Genomic DNA, 15,603 nt, shown 5'->3' with positions numbered 1-15,603 from the left:
TCCTTATCCCTCAGGAGTGGGGAAGTAATGCATCCAGCAGGCAACTCCTCACTTCACAACTCCATAAATTCTCGTTGCTCCAGCAGAGAGTAGAGAAAGTTATAAAGAACTGTCTTGTCTCCTGTGACTCAGGCTTCAATGCCAAGAAACCATTCATTTCATCTGCCAGTCACATATATGGACAAAATCAGAAGACTCCTATGCAAATATTCAAAGGGATAGAAGGAAATAAAAAGAAACTAGGAAGAAAAAGAAAAAATATATAAAGAGACAGTAAAGGAATCAGAGTAGAAAGGGCAGAATAAGGAGAAAACTAGGTCATACTAACTGTGGTTCAGTACAATAGAAAAGAGAAGGGATGAATTTGTATAGGAGGGTAAATATTTCTATACATGAAACTTTTAAAAGCAAAATTTTACATAAGAATGAGTACCTCCAAGTTAAATTAAAGCTCCCATATACAACTCAAGCTCTCTTTTCCACTTTAAAAAAAGTAGGAAATGAAATTCTGAATATAAAACTTACTATATGTCATACTAACATTTAACAATGGGACCCAAATACAGTATTGTTAACTCCCAATCTTGAGGGTAGAGTACTTAGTTTGCAGATTAAACGTGAGGAGAAAAAAGATTGCGAAGAAAAGCTTAAATTACTACAAGTCAGGGGAAACATCCACATATTAGAAGGAACCTATTTCTCAGAAATACACAGTAATAAGCAGAGGTCCAGTTTGCACCCTCCTCTCTGCCATCAGTAACCCCCATCACAGCAGGCCCTCCCTGAGCTGGGCACTGGCAAGCAGCTATCATCAGGATCCCACCGGGAGGACAGAAACAAGGAGGTGGACAGGGCGGCAGTGGCAGCCGTCAAATGACTGACCACCGAAACTCACGAGACGTACGCGAAACTCACCTCCCGTTCGGAGAGCCGCAGCAAGCATCTCCCTACACTTTAACCGCACAGAATCAGAAGTGCTTGGTGCCCGAGGAAAAGACGAAACGTAAGTGTCTCGGGCATTTGTCTCATCCTTTCTGCTGCTTACGTTGCCACTGGAGCTACTGAAGTACACGTACACGCACACACACACACCAAAAAGAAGTCAGGAAAACTCTCTTAAAGTGAACATCGTTACTATCACTCTCTAAAAACAAAAATTTGGGGCATAAATATATGAAACTGTATTTCAGTGACTTACATGAAAAAAAATTGCCTGCATATAGATTAAAAAGTTAAAATTTTAGTAAAGATGACACAAATCTCATGTCTTTTATTTTTTTAACCTTGATCATCCTTTTAAACATTAAACAATATTTTTCATATAGAAAATACACATTACAGCTCAATACAACAACTGCAAAGCAAGGATCTTGGTTATGACAGGGGTAAAGGGATGGCACCAGAGAATATGACCGCTCTCGACCAAAAACAGAGGGGAAAATGCTTGAAAAACCCTGTTGCAACTAGACAACCAGGGAGGTTTACACATACAACACCCACTTTAGGATAAAAACCACGTGTAGTGAGAAGTAGTTGTGAAAATACAACAATGTCTCTTAATTTCTCCCCAGAAACATCAATTCAATCAGGACAGTTGAGCAATTTTTCCGGTCAGCCTAATCATTTCCACTACTTCTGATTAACTTCCTACATTAGATTCTTAGCAAAATACCTTGCTGACTGGTTTCAGCTAACTTTATCCCAGTGCAGATTTCTGCCTCAAACCTTTCCAGATGAAGCCAGCCCTCCACCCCACGGATGTGAGTGGCTGCGCTCACAGACAGCCCACGCAGGCAGGGCGGCCGCTCTGCAGGCCTTCAGAGTCCTGCTGCCCGTCTCCCAGAGTGCCGTCTACACACAGGTCTGTGTCTGCGGCCACCAGCCCGAGCTTCTCACGGGCAAAGGTGAGCATTCACTCAGTTCACTCCTCTCTGTGCCCCGGGGCACAGCACCCAGCTTTCAGCGCACACCAATGAGCACGCCCTGTTTACAAACGCCACTCTCGGCTCCTTCAAGGACGAGCTCACTCTGTGCCCGTGGCCCAACGCCTCGCTCGCCCCTGGGAGCTGCCAGGAGGACGATGGGCCTTCTCTCCCCTCACGTCACCACCTCTGGCGCCACTTCTGACATTCTAAGCAGCTAACCGCACCACTTTCTCCTTAAATCCTTACACCAAGGCGTAAAACCCTCCTCACCTGCAACTCACTTAGATCTAACCTTCTATCTTCCTTTAGATGATACCTCAGATTCATTTCTCCAATATTTTACAATTTTTCTTCACTGTTTGAATGAGTGAGAGTGTGTGTATGTGTGTCTGTGTGTGTGTGTCTGTGTGTGTGTGTGTGTGTGTGTGTATGGAGATACCAATCACTTACCTCGTCAGACTTTGTACAAAATAATCCTATGCTTTTGTAGAAAGGCTCTATCCCTAAACTTCAATTACTTAAAACTGATGAAAATATACTAAGAACTTACTCCTCCTTCAATGTCTATTTAAAATATTTGTCTATACCTTTATATATTATATTCCAGGCATTAAATCATTCATTACTTTGAATGTAACACAACTGAAAGCATGTGTTAAACAATCCATAAATTATGGCCTGTACTTTTCAAAAATATCAAGGTCATGAAAGACAATGACAGACTGAAGCATTACTCTAGATTAAAGGAGCCAGATATGATAACCAAATGCAATGTGACCCGAGATGATATTTTGGGAAATTATTTTTCCTTTGCAACAAAAGATATTATTGGGACGCATGGTAAAATATGAACAAGGTCTGCAGATCAGGAAAAAGTATCAGATTAATGTTAATGTTCAGATATTGATATCTGTATTGTGGCTATCTGTGAGAAAATGTCCTTGTTCTTAGAAAAGACACATTGATGTATTTAGCATTTAGGGGTATAAAGGGCATAATGTCTGTAAATTATTCTTGTCTGGTTCAAAATAAAACTCATGTGTATATTCATTTATACACACATATGCAAATACATATATAAATATCACTGGGGCAATTTGGGAGTTCTCTGCACTATTCATGCCATTTTCTAAAAGCCCAAAATTATCTCAAAATAGTTAGAAAAAAACTGAATAAACTTTATTAACAACTGGTGTTTAACTCTATCTTTAGCTTACCTTTTTTATCATCAAGTTAGTTAGTACTTCTACATAAAAAACAGTGTAGGGGATATTAATCACAGCTGATTAATAAAAAATGAGGAGTACGTTATCAATCTGGGGAAAATATTGAGAAGTAAATGGAGTTAAAGTAGGTGGCCTAAAATGTGCGTGTGTGAGAATCACCTGAAGGGCTTGTTAAAACACGTGGCTGGCACCACCACCAGAAACCCTGGTTCTGTAATTCCAGGGTAGAGCCCAAGAATCTGCTTTTCACAAAGCTGCCAGGTTTGCTCCTGGGGACCACCCTTTGAGAAGTACTGCTCTAAGTCAAAGTCAAGCCTCCCAAGAACAGAGGGTATGTATTTAATCTACTGAATAATAGGCACATCCCTGATCACGTCAGCATGGGGACACAGCACTGTTCACTGCATGTCACAGGAAAGAATAAATGCAAAGGCCTCTTAAGCGGCAAAGGAATAACTTGAACTCTTCATTACTGAACACGTTTTAAGTTCTTACAACAAACAGCTAAATTGGGAAGGAAAACAGAACCATGAAGAGGAGAAACAGATTCAGGGACAAAAATATCTAAAACAGAAATGTGGCAAATAAAGGAAGTAACCACATGAACCCTAGTCACCTAGTCAGTCCCCCCACTACCACCTCTCCCAGTGCCACCCCAGGGCCCATCCAACTACACTCGCCAAGTGCAATGTAAATCATTTCTCTTTTACGTAGTATCTTCTAACTCTCTTTTAAATTTCCAAGAAATCTTATAAGAAATCTTAGATATCTGGCTATATACATTTATACTGATTCCGTGTGATTGGAAAAAAGAAAGTACAGACATGGGATCAGAAGACCATGGAGGAAGTGACGGTCAAATAAAACTATGACCTTCAACATAAATGAGTTTCCATAAAGTGAAATACCTTTCTTCTCTTGCTTCAGGGCTATTCTGTGATGTAACTGCGGTATCTTTTTTCTTTTCTTCAGAGTCTTTATCTGTTGATGGTCCATCTGAAAATTTATGAAATTCCTAAGTTGTTAGCACTTGTTTAAACAAAACAAGACAAAACAAAACATGGGACTGCTACATGTTATCAAGCTATTTATGCAACCAAAAAAACCCCCACTAAAATCCTAAGTTTTTAACAAGTAAATGAAGTTTATGCAAGCTATTCTATTAGCATATGTACATGGGTGCTCAGTCGGCATTCCCAAATAAACTCCTTCATTTGGTGGGAACCATAAATTCATACGCCAGTGGTAACAAAAGGGAGAAAAGTATTCAGAACAAGGGAAGGAAGGAATATGGCAAAACATTAGCACTGTCATTTAAAATACTGAAAGTGCAAAGCATATACAGCTATATCGTTTTGATAATTTTTCATGAAGTCAAAAAATTTGAGGTGGTACTCAAAATACAAATAAATATTTCAGGGATAGTAAACAAAGAACATTTTCATAGAATACACTTCAGTATTATTAGTTAGGCCTACCCAGCACCTCCTCTACCTTAAAGAATCTGTAAACTAATACAGATTATTAATACTAATAGAGCACAAGCTTTAAGACTTAAGGAAGTGAGCAATTAGGCATGGGGAAATAAAGTACGTAAAATAGGCTGGGTCAAGGCAATACTTCAGCACTGAAAAGAAACATTCATGTTTAAATCAACCAAAACAGCCTTGAAGCTAGGTTCAGAAAATGTTTGGATCTACTGTGTAACCCACTTTGATCTACATTTTGATCCCTACATGAGCTACATAAATAAGAACTACATAAATAATTCCATTCTCCACATCCCTCTGTATAGAATACAGAAGAACAAACATCCAACTGTGTGGCAGGACCACCTAGGCAACTCTAAGCATGCCCTCGTGCTCAAGCTCCCATCCCAAACCATTCCATCCAAATCTCTGGCAGTGAGGCATGAGCGTCACCAGATGACCTAATACACCAACCCGGATGACACTGACTGACCGAGAATGGTCCCAATCGCAATTCTAGAACTTCACTTGTAAATGTTAGGGTGACCAAACCTGAAACACAATTCAAGTCCCTATGACACACGTCAGTTCTCACACACCAATTTTATTGCCCCCTTTATTCTATAATTCCCCTGGAAGGCCTAAACACACTACAGTATTGTGAGGTAGAAAACAAAGATCAATAATGACATTACAGAATATAGCAAGGACTAAGACGTATTCCCAAAGTAACAGGTAGAAAGCTTCGGAAAGGTGATATAACCAGGCGATACTGTCTAACAAGCGTCCAGTGATGGTGGGGGAGCAGTAAAGCAGCTCTAGTGCAGTGTGTACTGGGGCAGTCCTCTGAGAAGGCAGGGCAGTAGAGGTATGACCAGTCTTAAAAACATTCCTACTCTGTGAACAGAGTGCCGTGGGTAATAGAGCAGAACCCCGGGGAAGTGCTCCAGCGCTGGGCTCAGACTGTCTGCAGATCACATCCCACCCTGGCTACTCACTACCAATCCAGCTGCGCACAAGGTGCCTAATCTCTCAGTGCCTCGGCTGCCTCATCACAAAATGCGGGTTACAATAGCACCGAGCACACCGGATCGTCAGGAGAACTAAACGCACTAATACAGGTCAATGCTTGGCATATCTTTTTTTTTTTTTTTTTTTTTGCAGTATGCGGGCCTCTCACTGCTGCGGCCCCTCCCGTTGCGGAGCACAGGCTCCGGACGTGCAGGCTCAGCGGCCATGGCTCACGGGCCCAGCCGCTCTGCGGCATGTGAGATCTTCCCAGACCGGGGCACGAACCCGTGTCCCCTGCATCGGCAGGTGGACTCTCAACCACTGCGCCACCAGGGAAGCCCAATGCTTGGCATATCTTAAGTATTCAAAACTGTGCTACCTGGAAGCAGTAGATCTTCCAGAAATCTAGCTAACAATCTAAAGAAAAAGTTTTAAGCAGAGAGAGATTCATCACCCAGTAGATTATTCTGAAGCCAATAAAAATGAGCTATGATGATGGAAAAATACAAAAAAATTCCACTAAAAAGACAATATAGGGCTTCCCTAGTGGCGCAGTGGTTGAGCATCCGCCTGACGATGCAGGGGACACGGGTTCGTGCCCCGGTCTGGGAAGATCCCACATGCCGCGGAGCGGCTGGGCCCGTGAGCCATGGCCACTGAGCCTGCGCGTCCGGAGCCTGTGCTCCGCAACGGGAGAAGCCACAACAGTGAGAGGCCCGCGAAACAAAAAAAAAAAAAAAAAAAAAAGACAATATAAGTATACAGAGCATAAGTAAAATTATAGTTGAAGCAAAATTCATGTACCAGGAGGAAAAAGAGGAGAAAATACAAGATATTAACTGACAGTTGTATTTAGAGAGAGATTTAATAAGGATGATTTTTCCCTCCTCCAACTCTCCAAATTTTATTTAATGAACATGTAAATCTTTTAGGATAAATAAAAACATTTTTATAGAAGAACTTGTACTGATATTAGATACCTCCAATAAGTATACAAGAGTAAAACTTCTTTAAGATTAAATGAACATAACTGCAATGTCCACTCTTTTCTCCCACAAAACGTAAACCATTCTTTCCAGAAATAAAAATGTACATATATGGTCCTTAATCAACTTTCTGTTGCTAATTTTAATTACTTTAGAATGTGGAATTAATTTAAAATTTAAATGAAATATAGCGTTTCAGTGTGTCTTTAAAGATCAGCCTTTTTAAAAAAGCTTTTTATTCGGAAAGAACTCAACAATTGCACAGATGTTATAAGAAAGTATTACAAACAGCTTTACTCAGACCCCCCCCCAACTGTTTAACATTTTGGTACACTTCCTTCCTCACTCATTCATCCCCCAGCCCCCGGCACGCACATACACACGCATGTGCAGACACATACACACTCACACGCACCACTGTGTGCACAAAGACACATCTCTTTTGAACCACTGGAAAATGAGTAGCAGATACTATGCTCCCTTATCCCTGAATACTTCACTATGAATTCCCTAAGAATAAAGAAATTCATGTATATAACCACAGTAAGTAGATCCAGCAATGATACAAGATTGTTTACCTACCCACTGACCTTATAAAATTCCGCCAATTATCCCAATAATGATCTTTATAGCAATGTTTCCTTCTGGTTAGGAATCCAATACAGGATCATATATTACATTAGTTTTCTTAAGATAAGACTTTCTAAATTTTATAGGCTTTACAATTTTTGGTTCCTAGTTTCCAAGTTCTTGTAAGTAACAAGTCTTTTATTATTACTATTGCTGTCTATGAAATTTTAAAAGCTTCGCTTTTTCTATTTTCTCTTCCATATAAGGCTGATAACTGCTAGGGAAATGGCTCATTCCAGGGCTGGGTTAGATAAGCCCAACATATTTTGTGATGCCAGAATGTCAGAGAGATTAAAAAAAAAAAAAAAAACACACAACTGAAGGGAGCTTGTCAAAGGGACACAGGAACCAGTTTGAAGGGGTGCCCACTGGTCAAAGCTGGGACAATATAAATACCAAAATAAATATGAACAGTAATGGATTATAATCCATTATATAGAATAAGAATCCACGTGCCCACACTAATAATAGAAAAAGAACTGGGAGGTAAAAGGAGGGTTCTTTCTTATAGAATGATAACGTATAAATACTGAAGAAGTAGAAAAGCTAGAAAATCATAACTTTGCAACTGTCACTGTAAAGGGTGGTTTCGGCAACAATCGGTGGGTACTAACTGGGGCTGGGGCGGGGGGGGGGGGGGCCCCGATGGGGAACAAGATGGTTTCAGGGTCTTAAAGTGACCACCACAGAACTCCTACTAGATACAAGAGGAAAAATCATAAACGATGCAGTGCACACCTCGGCTGGGTCTCAACCTTAACACCACCCTGCCTCTGCACGTGATACCTGGGAAAGACACAACACACGTATGCAGTACCTCAACTGTGGATGTGCAACCAGATCTAGTCATGAGAAAATGCCAGATAAACCCCAAATAAGGACATGTTATTAAAAACAAAGCAGGGAATTCGCTGGCGGTCCAGTGGTTAGGACTCCGCCATTTCACTGCCATGGGCTCGGGTTCAATCCCTGGTCAGGGAACTAAGATCCCACAAGCTGCGCTGTGCAGCCCCAAAAAACAAAACAAAGAAACAAAAACCCACACACAACAACAAAGGGGGGAGGGGGGAGGGGCATGCGTTCTTCAAAAGTCAATGTACTAAAAGAACTATTCCACATTGGCAGACTAGGTTACATGGTCCTGGACTGGGTCCTGTTCTGGAGGAGAGAAAAGCTGGAAGGATCATTACTGGGACAACTGACAAAACTGCAACATGCACTGCAGAGTAACGTACTGCACCAATGTTAAATTTCCTGTATTATGATTACATAAGAAAATAAACTTGTTCCAAGAACACACACACTTAAGTATTAAAGAGTAAATAAAGCATGACAGAGGCAACCTATTCACAAATGGTTCAGAAAAAATATGTGTGTGTGAGAGTATATACATACAGAGGAGAGAGAATATGACAGAACAAATATGGCAAATGTTAAAAATTAATGATCTAGAAAAAGGACACGTTGAGTTATTTTTATTATTCTTGCAAATTTTCTGTAAGTTAGAAAACTATTTCAAAAACCTTTTCCATAAGTGTCACACCTTCCCCCCGGAGGAAAATTTTCTTCTTAAAGAGGCAATTCAGTTGTAAATGTTGAAAAACAAGAAAGCTAAATCTGACTAGTTTAAAAAGTAGAACCCTCAAGGAAGTCAGACTAAAGCCGCCTCCCGTATTATAAGGCACTGATTTCAAAACATCTATATTCATTAAGAGAAAAAAAATACAACAACCCAATGTCTGAAGAAACCAGAACATCATAAATATATGTAATGGAAGATTGATTATACCTAATAACTTTTTCCAGGATTTGATGAGGGACTTTGCTAAAGATGTAACTTCTTCATCTGTGCTCTGCTTGCGAATAGCATTCACTGACATTCCGATTCTTGTGGACTGCAAGGCAATGACAAAAAAATACGTATAAGCGATTTTATTTCAGGCAATTCATTGTTTCCTTTTCTTCTTTCCCAGATGCCTGTGTCCATTTTAGAACAGAAAAAAAATCAATTATCTGAATTCTTTTAGTGGTAGACTGTAGACTTAAGACACAAACGTCTTCAAATCAAACATTAGATGCATCAAGGTTCTCATCACTGAGACCTGCAAGCATGTAACCTGCTACTAAAGTAAGGCTGGTTAACTAGCACAATGAAATCAGTCTTTCCCACAAGAGAAGAACAGAAGATAAAGTGTCTGTGTTTGTACACAAGGCAGGCTGATGCAACCACGGCTAACACACGCACTTTGCTTCTCTACATTCTCCTACAGATTACTCTGTACACCGCCTGTTGCAACTTGTAAGGACACCCAAACAAATACCACCACCCACAGAGGTTTAAACACCAGCACATAATCACAGATATTAAGAATGGATGTCACAGAACACAGATAATTTGACTGTGGCGACACTACATGCCCAGGGTTATGCTGGGAGCGTCCATATTCATTACCCTTCCTAACAGCCCTTTAAAGTCGAGATCATTATCCCTATTTTTAAAGATGAACAGACTAGAAGTATCAATAAATAACTGCCCAGCATCACACCACTACTAACTGGCAAAACTGGATTTTAATCCAGGTCTGTTACCTCCAAAGTCCATGCTCTTTCCAACACATCAACGGTTTTCAAATTGTGCTTAAAGAACACAAAGGCAATGACAGGCCAATTATGGATGATAAATTAAAAATGGTAAATTTAGTAAGTTCAGGTTGTCAGTAGACAATCTTTCAAAATATGGATATGGAAGAACAAAATAACAAAAGGAATTGTTAGTGAGAAAATAAAAAGAGAAGGGAACTCCTGCTATAAACTTTAAGGCCGAGAAATAAATGGGTCCTTAAGATTTCCTTTTAAATTATTCAAAGTACTCAACAAAGAGAATCGGGACAGTTGCTCAAGAGTCTAGAATATGTGTCTGGCTGGAGTGCCCTGTGTTCTCTCTTGGAGAGCTGAGCAAGGCGGATGAAGGTGCCACAGCAGAGAGACACAGGGGACTCATGACCCTAAAACTCCAAGATGATTTGAGATTAGTGTTTTGGGGATTTTTTTCCCACAGAAAGTGGCTTCTTTCTTGTAGAAAATAATACGTTCTTAGAACTCTTTTCAGTGAAGAAAAGACTTTTAGAACTTTAGAATGCTTTAGAACTTCTCTAAAGCACTACTTTGTTAGCTGGTGTAGCAGGCACTTCAATGTAGAAAACCTTCCAGAGGCAGGTGCCTGGGCGGGCGGCACAGCTCAGTCTCGTCGTCTCCGAGCCGCCTCACAGGATGCTGCTAACGTGCTGACTGCTACCGCCCCGATGCCTGTGGCGCCCCTCCTTCCCCAGCGCCTGACCCCCGCCTAGAAGAAAACCCAATTTTGGCATGAGTGGAGGAAATAACTTGAGTCACTAATACAGTTCTGGAGCTTGGGATCAACACGGATTGGCAAAGAAAATGGGACTTTAGGAGGTGGTCAGAGGCGAGCAAAGGTATAAGACTATGAACAAACCGTGTACTGTAGAGTGACTGCTTTTTAATTATCACAGAACGTTCTGATCACTAAAGAGACCAAACCTAAGCTCTGCTTAAAACCTAAGAAAACCCATAAGGAGAACACAGGCATCTGTAATAAACATGCTCACCTAAGGGAGAGATTGTCCAGTCAAGAATAATGAGAAACGAGGCTGTGGAGGTAGAGTGAAACACTAAGATTATTTGAATAAGTTTGTTTCTTTCTTTCAGGAGGTATTTTGGGAAGAGTAGAAGAAAGTAGAAAGAGGAAAGGACTATGAAGCTATCCGACAGCACTGCTCTAGGATATAAACTCAGCTACACAGCAGAATCTACATCTGTTTCACAGGCATCTCAAAACCCAATGGATCCAAAATCATCCTTTATCTCTTTACCCTTCCACCTTTATTTCCTTCTCATCCCAACCCCACCACATTAGGTTTTCTTGAATTTTGCTTTACTGTAAAATGGCACCATCTACCCAGTCACCACGGCAAACACCTCAGTCATCCTAAACTCCACCTTCTCCTTCACCCCACCCCATCTGGTTGGCTACCAATTCTTGTAGGTTGTCCCTCAATAACAAGTACCCCTTCTCTCCGCTCCTACTGCTACGCCCTTAGTTCAGGCCCTCATCACTGCTCCCTGAGCACCTGCGTCAGTCAACAAGCTTCCCGATTCTTCCTCCCTGCAAACCTGGGCACGCACTCCCCCGCCCCCTGCCACCGGGCAGGATGCTCTCAGGACCGCAGCTGCAGCCTGCATGCCAGCCAGCCTGTGTCTTCAACCCTGCATCAGACTTCCTCCACCTGAACAGGTCGCACTGCTTCCACATCCTGCTTTCTCTGCTGGAATACCCTTCCCGGTCCTATCTGCCTAGGGAGAACCTATTCATGTTTTGAGACTCAGTTTACACTTTATCACCATATGAAGGCTTTCCTAAGCCTCCCAGGTTAAGGTTAAGGAATCAGATTAAGAAGTAAACTTCTTTGTGCTTCTTTCTTGCCCTACCTATAACAAACACAATAAATCCCCCACATACAAACCTTCAAGTTGCGAACTTGCAAAGATGCGAACGGGTGTTCGCATGTCCAATCACATAAGTTAGTTCTATTTGAGGAGGCACTGTTAGTTTTTGAGGCACAGGACCCAAACGCAGAATGGTACACGAAGGTTGCAGAGGCCGTTCAGAATGCAATCCAGTGCTACCATGTCATCTATGATGAGAAAAAAAGAGCTACTACCCAGACACCACTGGACCGTTTTTTCAAGAGGGTAGATAGACTTGAATCCAGCAAGGAACCAGAACCTGTGCCATCAGCGTCAGGCATGAGTGAAATGGCAGGTCGCCCTCCGTCTGCTATTGCTGAGGATACTTCAGCTCTACCATCGCCCACCTCCTCTCCCTCCTCCAGTCAGTAACTCTTCCTGCCTGTTCACTCGATGGCAGCCCCTGGATGCCAGCTGTTATACCGTGCTATTGTACTTTCCAAGGTACTGTACTGTAAGATTAAAAATGTTTTCTTTATTTTTTGTTTGTTTTTTAATGTATTATTTGTGTGAAAAGTATTATAAACCTATTACCGTACAGTATGATATAGCCGATTGTATTGGTTGGGTACCTAGGCTAACTTTGTGGGACTTACAAACAAATTAGACTTATGAATGAGCTCTTGGAACAGAACTCGTTCGTATGTAGGGGACTTACTGTAAATCCTATACAGACGTCTATCTGGGCAACTATACCTTTCTGTTTGTTTACATGGCAGTTTTCCTCTACTAGACTTGAAGCTCAATGAGGGGGAAAGACCATATTTTATTCATCTTTATAACCCCAACACAATTTCTAATCCTAATAAAAACTCAAATGTTTGTTATATAAATACATAAACTTTCCAAGGAACGAAGCAAAAAAAAAAAATCCGAAGTGTGTTATAAATGATAATCCTACCCAAACTCCACAGCCTCTATAAAACTACCCATCTCTTAAACAAACGGTGAGGTTACTGTTGTTTTCCATGTGGCTATCCCCACACAGAACTGCTGGGATAAGGCCACATCTAGGTGGTAAGGTACGGACACAAACTCAAGGTTATTCTCAGAGCTGATTTGCCAGAGCTGCTGATCCTTGGACAATCTGAACTGAGAAGACAGGACTTAATGACTTGCTTCCCTTCTCCTTCTTGGTTCTATTCTTAGAGGAGGCATTCTTAACCTTTTTCCCACCATGGATCCCTTTGGTAAACTGAAGCTTATGGACTCCTCCTCAGAATGCTTTTTAAATGGATTAAATAAAATACATAGGATTACAAAGAAAAGCAGTTATATAAAGTTACAAAATGTTTTCTTAAATGTGATACAGTAATATATGTGCTCCTTTATTGAAACATTTAAATAAGATCTAGCGTAACATATAAGAGCTACCATGATAATGGGCAAAAACACGCGTCAGTATATCTGAGGTTAAAATATCTGTGATTTCTTTCAGTTAGTCATAAATACTAATTCAACTGTGGTTTACTGCCTTCATAATTGAAAGAAATGCTCGATTTCAGTTAGATATTAGTGAAAATACATGTGATTTCTTTTCCTCAACCACGTACACACCCCTGTCACCCTTCCCTAAATTCTGACTTAATGGAATGGAAATATCAAAGGTGGCACTCATGGATAATAAGAAATGTGTAGTAGAAAATAGCCAGATTCATCTCACAATTCAGCTTCCTTTTTAACATTGTGACTTGTGTTAAAGTTGTATTTTTATGTTTTAGTCCAGCTGCAACATTAATAATGACTCTACACAATGACGACGAGACACCCGACTGTGCACAGGGCAGGCCGGCGCTGAGAGAGGGAGAAGAGCGAGCGACCCTTGCACCCTCACCCTCAGGCCAGCTTCACGCAGCACAGCTGGCGACCGCAGATCCAGAAAGGGAAATCTTGGGAGATCAAGTCAGGGCCAAGAGTCCAACTTCCTTTCATAGTGAGTTTCACTCCCACTGTCAACCTCTGAGGGTATGTTTTATTCTTCCTGAGAAAGGCAACATTTTTCTATAATGGTAACTTAGTAGACTACTGATTTACGTTACCATCTCAAAAAAACAAGTTAATAATGTTTCACCATAACAGGAAAATACAAAAATACCTATTCAAAAATTATGACACATATTAACACATACCTGTAATAATTCCAAGGTCATGGGAATATTCTTAAGCTCCTTCAGTAAATCCAATGCTCCAGCCTGTAAAATAAAATAATTTCAAACTGAATTTCCCAGATAGTAAAGCAAGGAGTAACTAGAGATCTAAATTTATATTTTCCTATCCACAATTCACTACGGCTCACTTATTCATGTGAGGAGAATGGTATATAGATATATAGATGAGAGAGAGAGAGAGAAAGAGTTTTCCAAACAGGGGTTGCAACTCACTAGAGGATCATAAAATGCATTTACTGGGTTATAACCCACACCTACGTGTTGTTTTGTGAAAGTTTACTTTCACCAGTATTTGTCTATATGTGCCCCAATTACAAATATAAAATGTTTCTTACTGTGGTGGTACAACACATCCCAAAATTCATGGAGGGCAGCTGCCTGGGGACGTGGGAATGGCAGCAGTGGGGAGGGTCCCCAAAATGCCGCAGCACCTCCAGCATTCCCGAGGGGCATCACTTCCCTGGAATTCTCACGAGGCCCCTGTACCTCGCTGCTCAGTCACAAGAACACTGTTGTCTACCTGATTCTTGCAAAGCAGTAAAAAGCAAATTCTAAAAGGAAATCCACAGTTAATATCTGCGTTAAGCTCGCAGGCCTGTCCACTGTCAGGTGCCACCTAGAATCAAAGGCTCCCACGTTAGCTGAGGAAGACGGAACAAACCTGGAAACTTATGGAGAGCGCTAAGGTTAAAAGGGGAGAAGCAACAGCGCCACCTGCAGCTTGTGGCCAACGTTCCAATTTGATATTCACTCCCATCGGCCATATTTCAGCTCCTCTAATACATCCACTTAATCAGTCATATTTCGTTTAGTCTAATAGTGACTTAATGTACTATATTTGGACAAATCATTATTCTACATATTACTAACAAAAAAACTATTAAACTACGGTAAACTTTTTTATCACCTCTTTTTACTTTCGCAATTCCTTCAGACTTGGAATTTTTATCATGTATCACCGTTTACATACAGAAAAAGAAAAATATAATCAAAACTGGCTAAGGCGGTTCTAAAACTATATCGCACTCAGAGTCTAATGCTTATAAACTGTTCACTGACTCAGATTCAATAATATCTGTCTTTAGCCCACAAAGAGTTGTTATCAAAACACTAGTAACGCAACACTTCACACAAGAATCCATAAAAGAGCTCAGAGCCACTAGCTCTCTGTGGGAGGTGCACGCGGGCCTCACTGCCTTCGCCCCCGCTTCTCTGCTACCATTTGGTCCCTTGAGGGTCGAAGAGCACTCCACTACTCTCTCAGATTTGCTTCCAAGCCACTGACACCTGTTCCGCAAATGTCGATGCTGGCTTTGATGCTCTGCCTGTGAAAGTACATCCCAACGGCCATCTGGCCAGCAACATGTGTAACTCATTCTGCTTTCTGAAATGTTAAAATATGAAAACTAGCACCCTACAAACCAGTGAAACACAGCACACCCAGGGGAAACAGAAAGCCCTGCAACATATCCCTCATATGCACCCTAAAGGAAGAAACAAGCATGGAACCTCATGGTATCAGTATATTTCTTAAATTTAAAATCAAGCAGAGGTTTCCAGTCAGATAATTTTTCCATTTAAAGTTGACAGACAGACTTGGCTGTAGAGAATAAAACAGTATTGACTCTTCTGGCCACAAACAG

General features: G+C 41.0%; 1 protein-coding gene across 1 annotated transcript in view; it reads right to left on the bottom strand.

Annotated features, from left to right (window-relative positions):
• TCEA1 (transcription elongation factor A1) overlaps positions 1–15,603 on the bottom strand; it is a 33,121-nt gene that overhangs the window by 10,647 nt on the left and 6,871 nt on the right. Inside the window, exons 2-5 of the mRNA XM_027128092.1 lie at positions 13,922–13,984; positions 9,037–9,142; positions 4,060–4,147; positions 916–1,061 (exon numbers count right to left, since the gene is read on the bottom strand). Of these exons, the coding sequence (XP_026983893.1) occupies positions 916–1,061; positions 4,060–4,147; positions 9,037–9,142; positions 13,922–13,984 (403 nt within the window). The remainder of the gene's footprint in view (positions 1–915; positions 1,062–4,059; positions 4,148–9,036; positions 9,143–13,921; positions 13,985–15,603) is intronic.

Source organism: Aethalodelphis obliquidens, unplaced genomic scaffold (assembly GCF_003676395.1).
Source record: "Aethalodelphis obliquidens isolate GAN/ISIS:26980383/991018 unplaced genomic scaffold, ASM367639v1 scaffold33, whole genome shotgun sequence".
NCBI classification, from domain to species: Eukaryota; Metazoa; Chordata; class Mammalia; order Artiodactyla; family Delphinidae; genus Aethalodelphis; species Aethalodelphis obliquidens.
Note: the sequence above shows the minus strand (reverse complement) of the source record. Positions and strands in the feature narration are given on the sequence as shown.